The following is a 14073-nucleotide window of genomic DNA, read 5'->3' on the forward strand; positions in this document are numbered from 1 at the left end:
GAAACATTTGTATTTATCGTTAGGTCTGAGCAAATGAGTAAAACATATTGAGGATAATAGGACCCAAGTTTCTCACTGTGGGAGAAGAAAGATTTAAATGTGGAATGTGGACAGCAAAGAATCTGTGGGTGTTGGACTGGAATTAAAAGTGTCAGTGTGAAGTCAGGATTTAAAATATATATATACATACACACACACACACACACACATATATATATATATATATATATATATATATATATACAGTCATGCACTGAATAAAATCCGTTCGGGCAACATACGGCCACATACACATCCACGGTCCCATAAGGTTATAACAGTTCAGAAATCCCAACTGGAAAACTGGATAGGACATAGCAGACGTAATTAGATGTAAGGAACACAACAGCTTCCCACATACAACACGTTATTTAGAATGGACTGCCATGAAGCATATTAAAAAACTGAATTAAATACACATGGTATCACAATCACTTTGTATACAAGAGACATGATATTTTAAAGTGATTGTGATACCATGTGTATTTAACTCAATTTTTTAATATAATATGCTTCATGGCAGTCCGTTCTAAGTATGAGTTGTCTGTAAGTCAGATATGTTCATAACCTGGGGACTGCCTGTAATGTGGAGTTCACACAATGTCCAAATCACGCAAACTTCCTATTTCACAACATACTGTAGACATCAAGTGACACGTGACTATATTTATATATACCCCACATAGATTTACACACACATATAAATATTTCCTAGCTCTGTCTGCTGAAAATGCCTAGAAGGAATGACACCTCAGTATCAATGTGAACATCTAGTGGACTCCTTGGAGAAACAGCTGATTGCAGGGCCAGGACAAGAAATATATAAGATGAACCTGGATTATACTGTGTCAGAAAATAAAGTGCTCAAAAAATTATTGAAAACCTATCAAAAGGACCTACGAACCAACTTGAAGGAGCACCCACTGGCCAAATCAGGAAAATGTGAACATCAAAATGAATCCAATTAAGAAATGGGCAAAGGACATGAACAGACACTTCACCAAAGAAGACATCCAGGTGGCTAACGGAAACATGAGGAAACCCTCACAATCATTAGCCATCAGAAAAATGCACATCAAAAGTACACTGAGATACCATCTCACACGAACAACACTGGCTCTAATCCAAAAAACACAAAATAACAAACGCTGGAAAGGTTGTAGGGAGATTGGAACTCATGCATTGCTAGTGGGAATGTAAAATGGTACAACCATTTTGGAAAATGATATGGTGCCTCCTTAAAAAGCTATCCATAGAAATACCATATGATCCAGCAATCCCACTACTAGGAATTTACCCAACAGAAATAAGACAGACATGCTTACCCATGTTCACTGCAGCACTATTCACAATAAAAAAAAAACTAGTTTTTTTTTTTTTCAATAGCAAGATGGAAATAACCTAAATGTTCATCAACAGATGAACAGATAAACCAATACGGTACATACACACAATGCAATACGACGCAACGATAAAGAACAATGACGAACCTGTGAAACATCTCACCACATGGGTGAATCTGGAGGGAATTATGCTGAGTGAAATAAATCAATCACAAAAGGACAAATACTGTATGACACCACTATTATAAGAACTCAAGAAAAGGTTTAAACACAGAAAAAAGCATTCTTTGATGGTTACGAGGGTGGGGAGGGAAACAGGAAATCACTAGCTAGATAGCAGACATGTGTCAACTTCAGTTAAAGGAAGGACAACACACAATATAAGGGAAGTCGGCACAACTGGATCAAAGCAAAAGCATAGAAGTTTCCCAGACACATCCAAATACTCTGAGGGACCGAACAGCTGGGGCTGGGGCCTGGGGACCATAGTCTCAGGGAACATCTAGGTCAACTGGCATAACATAGTTCATAAAGAAAATGTTCTACATCCCACTTTAGTGAGTAGCATCTGCAGTCTTAAAAGCTTGTGAGTGGTCATCTAATATACATCTATTGGTTCCATCCCACCCAGAGCAAATGAGCATGAAGAAAACCAAAGACACAAGGAAAATATTAGCCCAAAGGACTAAAGGACCACATGAACCAGATTCCACCAGCCTTAGACCAGAAGAACTAGATGGTGCCCGACTACTACCAATGACTGGCCTGACAGAGATCACAACAGACAGTCCTGGGCAGAGTGGAAGAAAAACACAGAACAGAACTCAAATTCACGTAAAAAGACCAGGCTTATTGGTCTGAAAGAGATTGTAGGAACCCCCAAAACTACAGCCCCGGACCCTCTGCTAACCTAGATCTGAAACCATTCTTGTAGCCCATTTTTCAGACAAAGATAAATGGGCTACAAGAATGGTTTCAGATCTAAAACAAAAAATGACACACATGAGGAACATCTTAGTTCAATCAAATGTGCAGCTCCTGTCTAAAAGCAGGGCAAGAAGGCAGGAAGGGACAGGAACTGGACAAGTGGACACAGGGAACCTGGGGTGGAAAGGCGGAGCGTGCTGTCTCATTGTAGGGATTGCAACCAGTGTCACAATATGTTCATAAATTTTTGAATAAGAAATTAACTTGAGCTGTTACTTTTCACTAAAATGCAAAAAAAAAAAAAAATGAAGTTAGTAGTGGTTTATATGCAATGAATTAAAAAAAAATCTGTGAGCCCAAACTGATATTCAAAAAAATAAAAACAGGCAAAAAGAAAACATTCTTCCTTACAGTAAAGCTCCAAGTAATAAACATAGACATAACAATAGGGTTAAAAACTCAACATGTTATAACCAACACAGAATAACTGACTAAGGCAAGAATCATCAATGGATATTAAAATTATTTTACTATACCTTCCTGAGCATCTATTCCGCTTTGACGCCCAGGAAGAAAAAACAAAAATATTGTCATCAAGTTGATTCAGATTCATGGCAACCCCATGTGTGTTACAGAACTGAGCTCCATATGGTTTTCTTGGCTGTAATCTTTACAGAAGCAGGTCACCAGGCCATTCTCCCATGGTGCCACTCAACCTTTTAGTTAGCAACCAATTGCAAATCATTTGTGCCATCTAGGGACTTGTGCTGCTAAACACATGTACACAATTGTAAACATCTTCAACTCTCAAAAATTCTTGTAGGAATTAAGGGATAAAGCCAAAATTCAAACCAGTTGCTGTCAAGTCAATTCCAAATCATGGCAACACCAAAATTTTCAGAGTAGAACTATGTCCCATAGCGTTTGCAATGGCTGTGATGTTTTGGACATAGATCACCAGGCTTTTCTTCCAAAGCACTTCTGGGTGAATTCAAATTGCCAACCTTTCAGTTAGTAGTCAAGCTCCTAAACGTTTGCACTACTCAGGGACTCCTAACAGTAGAGTTGCAACTAATAAATGCAGACAAAACGATGGGGTTAGAATAACTGATTGAAGCAAGAATTATCAATGGATACTACAATCATTGTACTACACCTTTCTGAGCATCTATGCTGCTAGACACCATACATACAACTGTAAACATTTAATACTCAATAATTCTTGGAAGAAATTAAGGGACAGGGCATATTATATTATTTCCACTTTAAGAAAGGAAAAAAAGATCTAAGAAATACTTTGCCCTGTTGTTGTTTTTGTTAGGTGCTGTTGAGTCAGTTCCAACTCATAGCGACCTTATGTACCACAGGAACGAAACACTGCCCAGACCTGTGCCATGCTCACAATCGTTATTACGCTTTGCGCTACAAGCTTAATATCTCACCTACGGAGAAAAAAAAATCTTGGGGAGGGAAAAAGGAAGACAATACATGGACATGTCAATACGGGTTAGCTCTGGGTGATAAGACTTTAAACTGGTCTCTTTCTAGTTTTTTGATTTTTCATATTTCTACCATAAAAAATGAAATTTATAACTAAAAATATCGATTAAGCTTTTTAATAAGGCAAGTAATTTTACAGCAAGGTACAAAACAGACCTTTCTAGAATTTAATAAACTTAGCCATTTTAAGTTACTACTGGTATCTAGATTCCCAGGTTCATGATTATAAAAGGCAGGGATGGGGTGTGAATGGCCAGGCAATAATTTTAGTTTTTGGTTCATTTTCCTTTGATTTGTTCACAGTGGAATATTTGCATGTTTCCTCCAAGGACGCTGCACCTTCTTGCTGGCCAAGACATCCAGATCACAGCAGATTCGGGCACGAGTGGAGGAAGGCTGGATGATGTCATCAACAAACCCTGGTGAAACACAGAAAAGGAAGTTGGTCATCTGTATCCCCAGATGATATTCCCTCCACCTTTGTGTTGAGCCTAGGGACCATCCCCGGGCTAACAGTGTGAGCAGGGCCCAACCTGATGTAATAGGGGCTGGATCCTGTGAACCCTTTGCTTCCCTCCCAGGAACAACCTTACTCTTTTGGCAAATCCCCATCTTCTGGCCTAGGATTATTTGGCAAAAGGAAAATCAGACTCCTCCCTGCCCTGCTTGCTTCAATGCCTCCACCCCTCCAAGATGGATTCAATAGAAAATAAAATTAAGAAAATATATCTGTATTTTCAAAAATGACTACAATTTTTCCCATCCCTGGACACAAGTCCCTGCAATGTGAAGCTGCTCCTCTCCCTACCAAGAGGCAGAACCTCTTTCTTCACCTGACTTTCTGACATATTTTGGCCAGGAGAATATGGCAAAAGTAATACTGTGCAACTTCCAAACCTAGGCCTCGAGGGGCCTTGCAGCTACTCCTATGCCCTCTTCCAGGCCGGAGGACACTATATAGAGTCCCGGGCTAACCTCCTTACAGATGAGAGACTATGTGGAGAGAGAAGTCCAGCTGACAGCCAGCACCAATGAGGTATTGACCATCCAACCCCAGCCAAGCCACCAGATGACTACCACTGCATGAGTGATCCCACACGAGACCAGCAGAACAACCAACCAGCTGAGCCCAGACCAAACAGCTGACCCTCAGAACCATAAGCAAAAAAAAAAAAAAAGCAATTGTTTTAAACCACTAAGTTTTGATGCGATTTTACATAGCACTGGGTAACTAGAACACCTAGAAATTATGTCATTTAAGCAATGTTTTGATCCTGGTTGCCAATCAGTATATTCAGGTCTCGTCCTTAAGTGATTTCCTAGGGTCACCCCCAACACTCCCCAGTCTCTATTTGACTGCAAGGGCAAGAGGAAGTTATGGGAAACTTTTTGGGGTAAAAGAATGAACAAGTCATCAAACAAATTAGCAAAACTGCCCTCCCCACCATGTCCCCTACCTCTCACTGCTGCAGGAAAAGGGTTGGCAAACTTCTCAATATACTCTGCCTGAGCAGACTCCACATTCTCATGCCCTTTGAAGATGATCTCCACAGCACCCTGTCACGAGAGGAGTCACCAAACTTCAACGGAGGTTCCAACCTGGGCAAACTCCAACTCACTGTCACTTGTGTATGGTTACAAACTTCTTAGACAAAGTGTACTGTGGTTGTGAACTTCTTGGTTAATCAAGGCATTGGAGAGGAGTGCCAGCTCCAGGGGACAGAGCACAGAAGCACGCACTACCTAGGGCCAACTATCATGACCCTAGGGCTGTGATGTGATGCTCAGCTGTGGCCTCAATGAGCAGGCAGTACAGGCAATGATGTGGCCATCAGCTACCCTCTCTAGATTCCTTCCTGCCCTGTTTGCTCTCATCATCCTTCATTGAGGCCAAGATTATCCACTATTGGATCCATGGCCACTGCAAAAGGGAAGTAAAAGTACTATTCTCCTTTTTTATCATCTTGAGCTTTCATCACAAATTTCAGTGGCCAGAGGACAGACTAAACTGCAAATGTAGAAGGATGGGGGCTGGAGGATGGGTCTTCCAGTGAGAACCCCTGAAAATCCATTCTGGGGGTGGGGCCCTGGAGTTATCTGGCTCAATCCCAGCAGCCACTTCAGCCAATTTGAAGAAGGAAAGGACAGAGATAGAGGTTAAGCAACAGGAAATACCTTACCCAAGGCCAACAAGGTCAGAGCTACGGTTCAGCTTCCTATGGGCTGAAAGGAGTGGCTCTGGGGCCCTCACTGGGAGCTGAGGTGGGGTTGTGGGAAATGTTCAATCCTCCCAATGGGTGCTTCAGCTGATTCAATCCTCCTCCTTTACTGACAATCTCAAAACCCACTATTATGCCCTTCTTACCAACAGCCCCCACCCTCTTTCCATTCCTTTCACCTGTCCACCTACCCTTAGCATGAAGACACAGCATGTGCTGAAGTGAGAGCCCAGGACAGGAGACAGAGCTGGCCCCAGGGCCCCAGGAAGAAGCCTTGACAAGGCCTAGACCCCAACTCCCTTGAGTCCTAGACCATACTCGGGGCTCTAGACTCTCTCCAACTTTTCCCAGCTGTACTTCCCTGGACCTCAGGAAGGGGAAAGCTGGAAGTCCTCACCTTTGCTCCCATGACTGCAATCTCTGCTGTGGGCCAGGCATAGTTGGTGTCACCACGAAGGTGCTTGGAGCTCATGACATCATAGGCACCTCCGTAGGCCTAGAAGACAACCAAATTCTAAATGTTAGATCCTGAGACAACCAGCTCATGTCACTGACAGACCCAAAGAAGCCAAGATATGGGAACAAAGAGCAAGACTAATCCTCCTGAGCTCTGGAAGGCCCAATGTCTGCAAGGCCAGGGAGCCAGAGCAGAGAATATGTGGGCACAACCCTGAAGCATTCCACAGCGAATGTTATTGTTTTTCCTGGCTTTCTTCCACTGCTGCTTTCTGTTCCCTTGTGTTAAAAGACCATAGATGTGTCTGCAAGGTTGGAAATGCCATCTCAAGAGACCTTTTCAAAAGTGAGGGCAAGGCACACTCCTCCTTCCAACCCTAGTGAAACTCTTGGCCAGACTTCCAACCATGGCGTGCTGCAGAGAAACAGAGCGAGGTCACTGTCTCAAAAATAGGCTCCTTACCTTCCTGGTAATAACTGTGACCTTGGGAACAGTTGCCTCAGCAAATGCGTAGAGCAGCTTGGCACCATGCCGGATGATGCCCCCATACTCCTGTGCTGTGCCTAGGTCATGAATAACAGTTACTAAATATCCACAAAAGTCCTCGCAAGTCTTCCCCACCACTCCCAGTTGTGAGGTCTTCCACTGCCTTCCCAAAAGGGCCAGGGGAGAGTCATTCCTCAAACAACTGTTTCCTGGACACCCAGGATATGGAGAAGTCACAAATCCTTAAAGAGCTCTGCAGAAAAAGATCCAAATAAGCTGGGTGCCCTAGCAGGCAAACCCACCTCTGCTGGCCCCCACCTCTGTCACTGACTTACCAGGCAGAAATCCAGGGACATCAACAAAAGTGATGAGTGGAATGTTGAATGCATCACAGAAGCGGACAAAACGAGCCCCCTTCACAGATGAATTAATATCCAAGCATCCTAGAAATAGAAAGATTATCCCTGCTGACCTTCTAGGAAATTTCCAGTTCTAACCACAATGGAAGCATGTCCACAGCAAACACCTGGAGCTGGTTTCTATGGAGGTACCAATGTTTCTTCATCAGAACAATGGCGGGGAACCCTCAGGGGAATGACGGCCCAGGAATGGCCTCCTCCCCAGGACCTCTCGTCCTAGAAGCACAACCCAGCGCAGGCACCCAGGCTCTGTTCATAGACTGAAGGACTGCTGTTGGCTGACACATAGCCTGGCTTGCCACAGTGGAATCACCAGTGGAAAGTATCATTCAGGGGCTGGTCTGAGAGTCTACAAAGCTTGGAATCAGATTCTGGTTCTACCAGGTATAGTCATATGTCTTTGGGAAAAATCACCTTTCTGAGCTTGAGGTTTCTTACCTGCAAAATGCAGCTGTTACTACCTCCTAGCATAGTTGTTAAGAATTAATGGAGATGATATTTATAAAGTGGCACAAAGTAGGAAGTCAATTACTGGTAAATCTCTCCATCTACAACAGTTCCCGAATTATTCTCTGAGGCCAGCATTACTGATAACAAAACCAGATAAAGACATTATAAGAATAGAAGAAAACAATCCAAAATTCTTCATGAACATAGGTACAAAAAATCCTTTAAAAAAGTTACCAACTCAAATCCAGCAACATATACAAAAAATACTGCACCACGACACAAGCAGGGTTTATGCCAAAATTACAAGGTCAGTTTAACATGTGAACACCAATGTCACTATTAAATAAAAGAGAAAAACCATTTCAACAGATATAAAGAAAACATGGTAAAATTCAAAGTCCATTCATGATTAAATTCTCAGCAAACTAGGAACAGAATGGAACTTTCACAATCTGATACAGAGCTTCTATTAAAAAAAAAAAAAACTTAAATGCTTATGGATGGGAATGATAGTTAAGATACCTACTGTTCCCAAACTGATCCATACCACCGCTGTCCACAAGAACTTTCTGTGATGATGAAAATGTTCTATAGTTGTGCTATCTGACATGGTAGCCACTAGTCCCATTTGACTAATGAGCACTTGAAATGTGGCAGGTGCAACTAAGGTAGTGAATTTTTAATTATTTATTTATAATATACTTACATTTTTTTTTTTTTTTAGATTTAAAGTTTAATAACTAGCATATTAGAAAGTGTAGATCTATATCTTAAAAAAAATTAATACAAAAACCACAACAGGTTCTTTTGTAGAAACCCACAAGCAGATTCTAAAATGCATATGGTAATAGGAAAAAAGACTAGCCAAAACTATATTCAAAAAAAATAATAAAATAAACAACAAAACTGGAAGATTTCCATTAACTGACTTCAGGTTTACTATGAAGTGGAGCTTCTCAACTTTCACACTACTGACATTCTGAGCTGGATAATTTCACTGTTGTTGATGGCTATCCTATGCATTTTAAGATGTTTAGCAGCATCACTGGCTTCTACTCATTTGATGCCAGTAGCACCCCCTGATCTGTGACAACCAAAAATGTATTCAACATTGCCAAATGTCCCCAGTAAGTCAACAGTGCCCCAAGTTAACAATCACTGCTAAAGAGCAACAATAGAGGTGCAGCCAAGATGGCAGAGTAGTTCAACGCTTTCTGTGGTCCCTCTTACAACAAAGACCCGAAAAAAAACAGGTGAATCGATTATGTGTGACAATCTAGGAGCCCTGAACATCAAAGACAAGGTTCAGAAGTCAGACTGAGAGGCAGGAAGAGGGAGAAACAGTTCAGAAGCAGTGAGGATGTGCCAGACCTGACCTGGCCAGCACCTTGCAGGCTGGAGCAGCCAGCATGCATGGATGAGGCAAGCAGTAGCACTTCGATCGCATTTTCCACACTGGGAGAAACTGGCTAGCCAAGAGTCTGCATGAGCCTCTGGATCCAGGGGAAAGCAGCACTGGATCTGCAAAAATTAAGTGCAAGCATCCAGCCTACAGCACGGGATCAAAAAAACCCTCTCATTTATCCACGCCTCCTTCCCTCTGCTGCGGTCCCAGTCTGTCCCGCTTCAGCAACTGCCACACACCCAGGGCCAGAAATGGGACCCACTACATGCTCCAAGCCATTCTCCCGGCTCTGGAGAGGGAACAAATTAACAAATAACAAAGAGGAAAAAATACTCTGCCAGTTCCCCTAAGCCGGGACCTCAGGGCACACATAGCACCTTTGCCAAGGCATAGGCACAAACTGCCCATGGACTTTGAATGCCTTTAACCCCTGCCTAGGCCTATGTGGGCCCATTTCAAAACCGTAGGCCCTCATTAGCACACTACAACAGGGTACATACCTAAAGCCTATTTTCACATGCAACAGCTAGGGGGCAGTGGCAGATTCATCATGTCTGACACCCTCTTCCCATTAAGCAGGGTCCTCACCTAACCACATCAGAGGCCTGAGAACTGGTGGCTCCACCTACTTACCTAGACACACACAACAGGGGTCCAAGAATAAGTGGTGCCTCCCAGTCCTTACACCAAACAGCACTGTGTACCCAAACTCCGGCTGGAAAATCCAAGCTCCAGGAAACAGAGACACGCCTTCTACCCAGGCACTCAGTTACAGCCATCAGCCCCCTACCTTGCTCAGCACATAACCTCCTACTGCAGCCAGATACCTGTGCGTGCTCCAAACACACCTACATAGCCCTGCTCATCTAGGACTGTAGATGAGAACCTGCACCACACAATTGGTGACTTACAACATGGACACCTCAACTGAATCCACATGAGAAAAATTAATGGACTCCTGGGCTCACATACATAGTAATAGCTCTAACCACCTGACAGAACATGAGAGCTTCAAAGACACCGATAATAAAAGTAGCTCACATGACCAGTCTATTTGGGCATGTCATAACAAAACAAGATGCTAGGATACAGTAAGCAAACATAAAATAAATAAATACAATAATTTATTGATGGTTCAGAGAAAACAGCCAATATCAAATAACATAAAGAGGCTTCCCATGATGGTTTCAGCAGGTGACCAAAAGAACTAGGAAACCTCCTGGAGGAAGAGAAGGTCTTGGAATTACTGGAGGTAGAATTCAAAAGATTAATATACAGAGGTCTTCAAGAGAACAGGCAAACCACAAAGCAAAGGCACACAAAAACGAAGCAACAGAGGAACTTAGGAAGATTATATACAAGAGTAAAATGACAAATTTAACAGGCTGCAAGAATTCATAAAGAGATAGTAAACAGAAATCCAAAAGATTAAAAACAAAATTTCAGAATTAAGACAACTCAACAGAAAGTCAAAGGAGCAGAACTGAGGCAATGGAAGTCATAATTAGTGAGACTGAAGATAAGACACATGACACCAACTTATTTGAGGAGAAATTAGATAAAAGAATTTAAAAAATGAAAAAAAAACCTGAGAAATACATGGAACTCTATCAAGCGGAATAGCCTACAAGTGACTGAAGTAACAAGAATGGGGGGGATAACAGAAAATACAGAAAGAATTCTTGAAAATTTGTTGGCAGAAAAGCTTATCAAACCCCACACAGGGTAGATCCCAAAACAAAGCAACCAAGACAAATTAATATCAAACTTGCCAAACCAAACGTAAGAATTTTAAGAGCAGCTAGGGATAAACAAAAATTATCTATGAAGAAGTGTCAATAAGACTACTCAGTAGAAACCATGCAGACAAGAAGGCAATGGGATGACATATATAAAGCCTTGAAGGAAAAGAAATTTCAGCCAAGAATGAAATATCCTGGAAAATTGTCTCTCAAATAAGATGGCAAAATCAGGGCATTCCCAGATAAAAAGAAGTTAAGAGAATTTGCGAAAAAAACAAACCAAAATTACAAGAAATACTAAAGGGAGTACTTAGGTTAGAGAAGCAATAGTATCAGATAACAACCCAAGACTAGAACACTGAAAACAGAGAAACAGACATTTTAATATGTAAAAGATAGCAACATTAAAACAAAAAAGAGGGACTAAATAATGTAGTTACAGAACTTTCAAAGGGAGAGGAAGTCAAGATGGTATCAAGAAATAAAAGGTTCATTTAAACTTGGAAAAACAGAGGTAAATTTTAAGGTAACCACAAAGGAAACTAACAATCCTACGTATCAAAATTAAAAAAAAAAAAAAGAAAAACATGAAGGCTCAGCAAATACAAAATCAACAACTATGGAAAAGATGGAAAGAAAATTCGCAAAGAAAAACAACTCAGCACAGAAAATAAACTGGAACAAAGAAACTGTCAACACCACACACATGCACAAAAAACATCAAAATAACAGCACTAAACTCCTATCAATAATTACACTGACTGTTAGTGGCATAAATGCACCAGTAGACAGCAGCAGAATGGATAAAAAAAAACATGATGCATCTACATGCTCCCTACAAGAGACCCATCTTTGACTCAAAGACACAAACTAAAACTCAAAAGATGAAAAAAAATATATATATCAAGCAAACATCAATAAAAAGAAGAGGCAACATTACCTCTGACAAAATAGACTTTAAAGCAAAATCTACCACAAAGGATAAGAAAGGACAATATATAATGATTAAAGAGTCAATACACCAGGAGAACATAGCCATAATAAATATTTATGCACCCAATGACAGGGCTCCAAAATACATAAAACAAACTCTCACAACATTGAAAAGAGAAATAGCTTGACAATAATGGTAGGAGACTTCAACACACCACATTCGCTTACGGACAGAACATCCAAAAAGAAGCTCAGTAAAGACACAGAAAATCTAAATGCCTCATCAAACATTCTCCAGAACAGACCACATATTAGACCACAGACCCAAAACATCAAAATATTACAAAGCATCTTTTCTAACCATAAAGACATAAAAGGAGAAAACAATAATGGGGAAAAAAACAAGGAAAAAAAATACATGAAAACTGAACAACACTTTGCTCAGAAACTACTGGGTTGTAGAGGAAATCAAGGATGGAATAAACAAATTCACAGAATCAAATAAGAATGAAAACACATCCTACCAGAACCTTTGCAACCAGCAAAAGCAGTGCTCAGAGGTCAATTCATAGAAATAAATGCTCACATCCAAAAGGAAGAAAGGGTCAAAATCAAAACATTAACTATACTACCCAAACAATACAAAGAGAGCCATAAAAGAAGTACTCGGGCACCAGAAGAAAGGAAATTTAAAAAATTAGAGCAAATATAAATGAAATAAAGAATAGAAAAACAATTGAAAGAGTTAACAAGACCAAAAGCTGGTTCTTTGGAAACATCAACAAACTTGATAAGCCACTGGCCGAACTGACAAAAGAAAAACTGGAAAGGAAGCAATGAGAGGGGCAGTATCACAACAGACACAAATGAAATTAAAAGAATGAGAATACTATGAAAAACTATACTCCAACAAATTTGAAAACCTACAGGAAATGGACAAATTTCTAGAAACTCACTACCTACCTAAACTAACACAAACTGAGGGAGAAAATCTGAATAAACCTATAACAAGAGATTGAAAGTAATCAGAAACCTTCCAACAAAAAAAGCCTAGGCCCAGAAGGCTTCACTGTAGAATTCTAACAAGCTTTCAGAGAAGCATTAACACCACTACTATTAAAGGTATTTCAGACCATAGAAAAGGATGGAATACTCCTGAAATGATTCTATGAAGCCAGCATGACCCTGATACCAAAACCAGGTAAAGACACCACAAAAAAAGAAAATTACAGACCTATATCCTTCATGAACATAGATGAAAAATCCTCAACAGAATTCAACAGCATATTAAAAAAATAATTCACCATGACCAAGTCAGAGTCATACCAGATATGCAGATGGTTCAACAATAAGAAAAACAATCAATGTAATCCATCATATAAATAAAACAAAACACAAGAACTGCATAATCTTATCAATTGATGCAGAAAAGGCATTTGACAAAGTCCAACACCCATTCATGAAAACAACTCTCAGCAAAATAGGAATAGAAGTAAAATTACTCAACATAATAAAGGGCATTTATACAAAGCCAACAGCCAACATCATCCTAATTGGACAGAGTCTAAACGCAACCAGACAAGGATGACCTTTATTACCACCCTTATTCAACATTGTGCTGGAAGTCCCAGCCAGAGTAATAAGGCAAGAAAAAGAAATAAAGGGCATCCAAATTGGTAAGGAAGAAGTAGAAGTATCCATATTTGCAGATGATATGATCTTATACACAGAAAACCCCAAAGAATCCAAAGAAAACTACTGCAACTAATAGAAGATTTCAGCAAAGTATCAGGATACAAGATGAACACACAAAAATCTGTTGGATTCCTCTACACCAACAAAGAGAACTTGGAAGAGTAAATCACCAAATCAACACCATTTACAGTAACCCCAAAGAAGATAAAATACTTAGGAATAAATCTAACCAGAGACATAAAAGACCTATACAAAGAAAACTACAAGACACTAATGCAAGAAATCAAGAGACATACATATGTGAAAAAAGATACCTTGTTTACGGATAGGAAGACTCAACATTGTGAAAACGTCAGTTCTACCCAAAGCAATCTACATATACAATGCAACCCCAATCCAAATTCCAACAGCATTTTTGAATGAGATGGAGAACCAAATCATCAAATTCATACAGAAAG

At 40.4% G+C, this 14073-nt stretch overlaps 1 protein-coding gene across 5 annotated transcripts in view; it reads right to left on the minus strand.

The window, feature by feature from the left end:
• Nucleotides 1-3909: 3909 nt before the first annotated feature.
• Nucleotides 3910-14073, minus strand: part of PCCB (propionyl-CoA carboxylase subunit beta) — a 221736-nt gene continuing 211572 nt past the window's right edge. For 4 of the 5 annotated variants that reach the window (XM_010599497.3, XM_010599496.3, XM_003419982.4 and 1 more), the window contains 5 exons: nucleotides 7307-7414; nucleotides 6948-7048; nucleotides 6426-6524; nucleotides 5267-5366; nucleotides 3910-4228 (listed from right to left, as the gene is read on the minus strand). In XM_010599497.3, the coding sequence (XP_010597799.3) occupies nucleotides 4107-4228; nucleotides 5267-5366; nucleotides 6426-6524; nucleotides 6948-7048; nucleotides 7307-7414 (530 nt within the window). In that variant the 3' untranslated portion in view covers nucleotides 3910-4106. The remainder of the gene's footprint in view (nucleotides 4229-5266; nucleotides 5367-6425; nucleotides 6525-6947; nucleotides 7049-7306; nucleotides 7415-14073) is intronic. The other variant, XM_064277283.1, reaches the window with a different exon arrangement.

This window comes from Loxodonta africana, chromosome 26 (assembly GCF_030014295.1).
Source record: "Loxodonta africana isolate mLoxAfr1 chromosome 26, mLoxAfr1.hap2, whole genome shotgun sequence".
In the NCBI taxonomy this organism is placed as follows: Eukaryota; Metazoa; Chordata; class Mammalia; order Proboscidea; family Elephantidae; genus Loxodonta; species Loxodonta africana.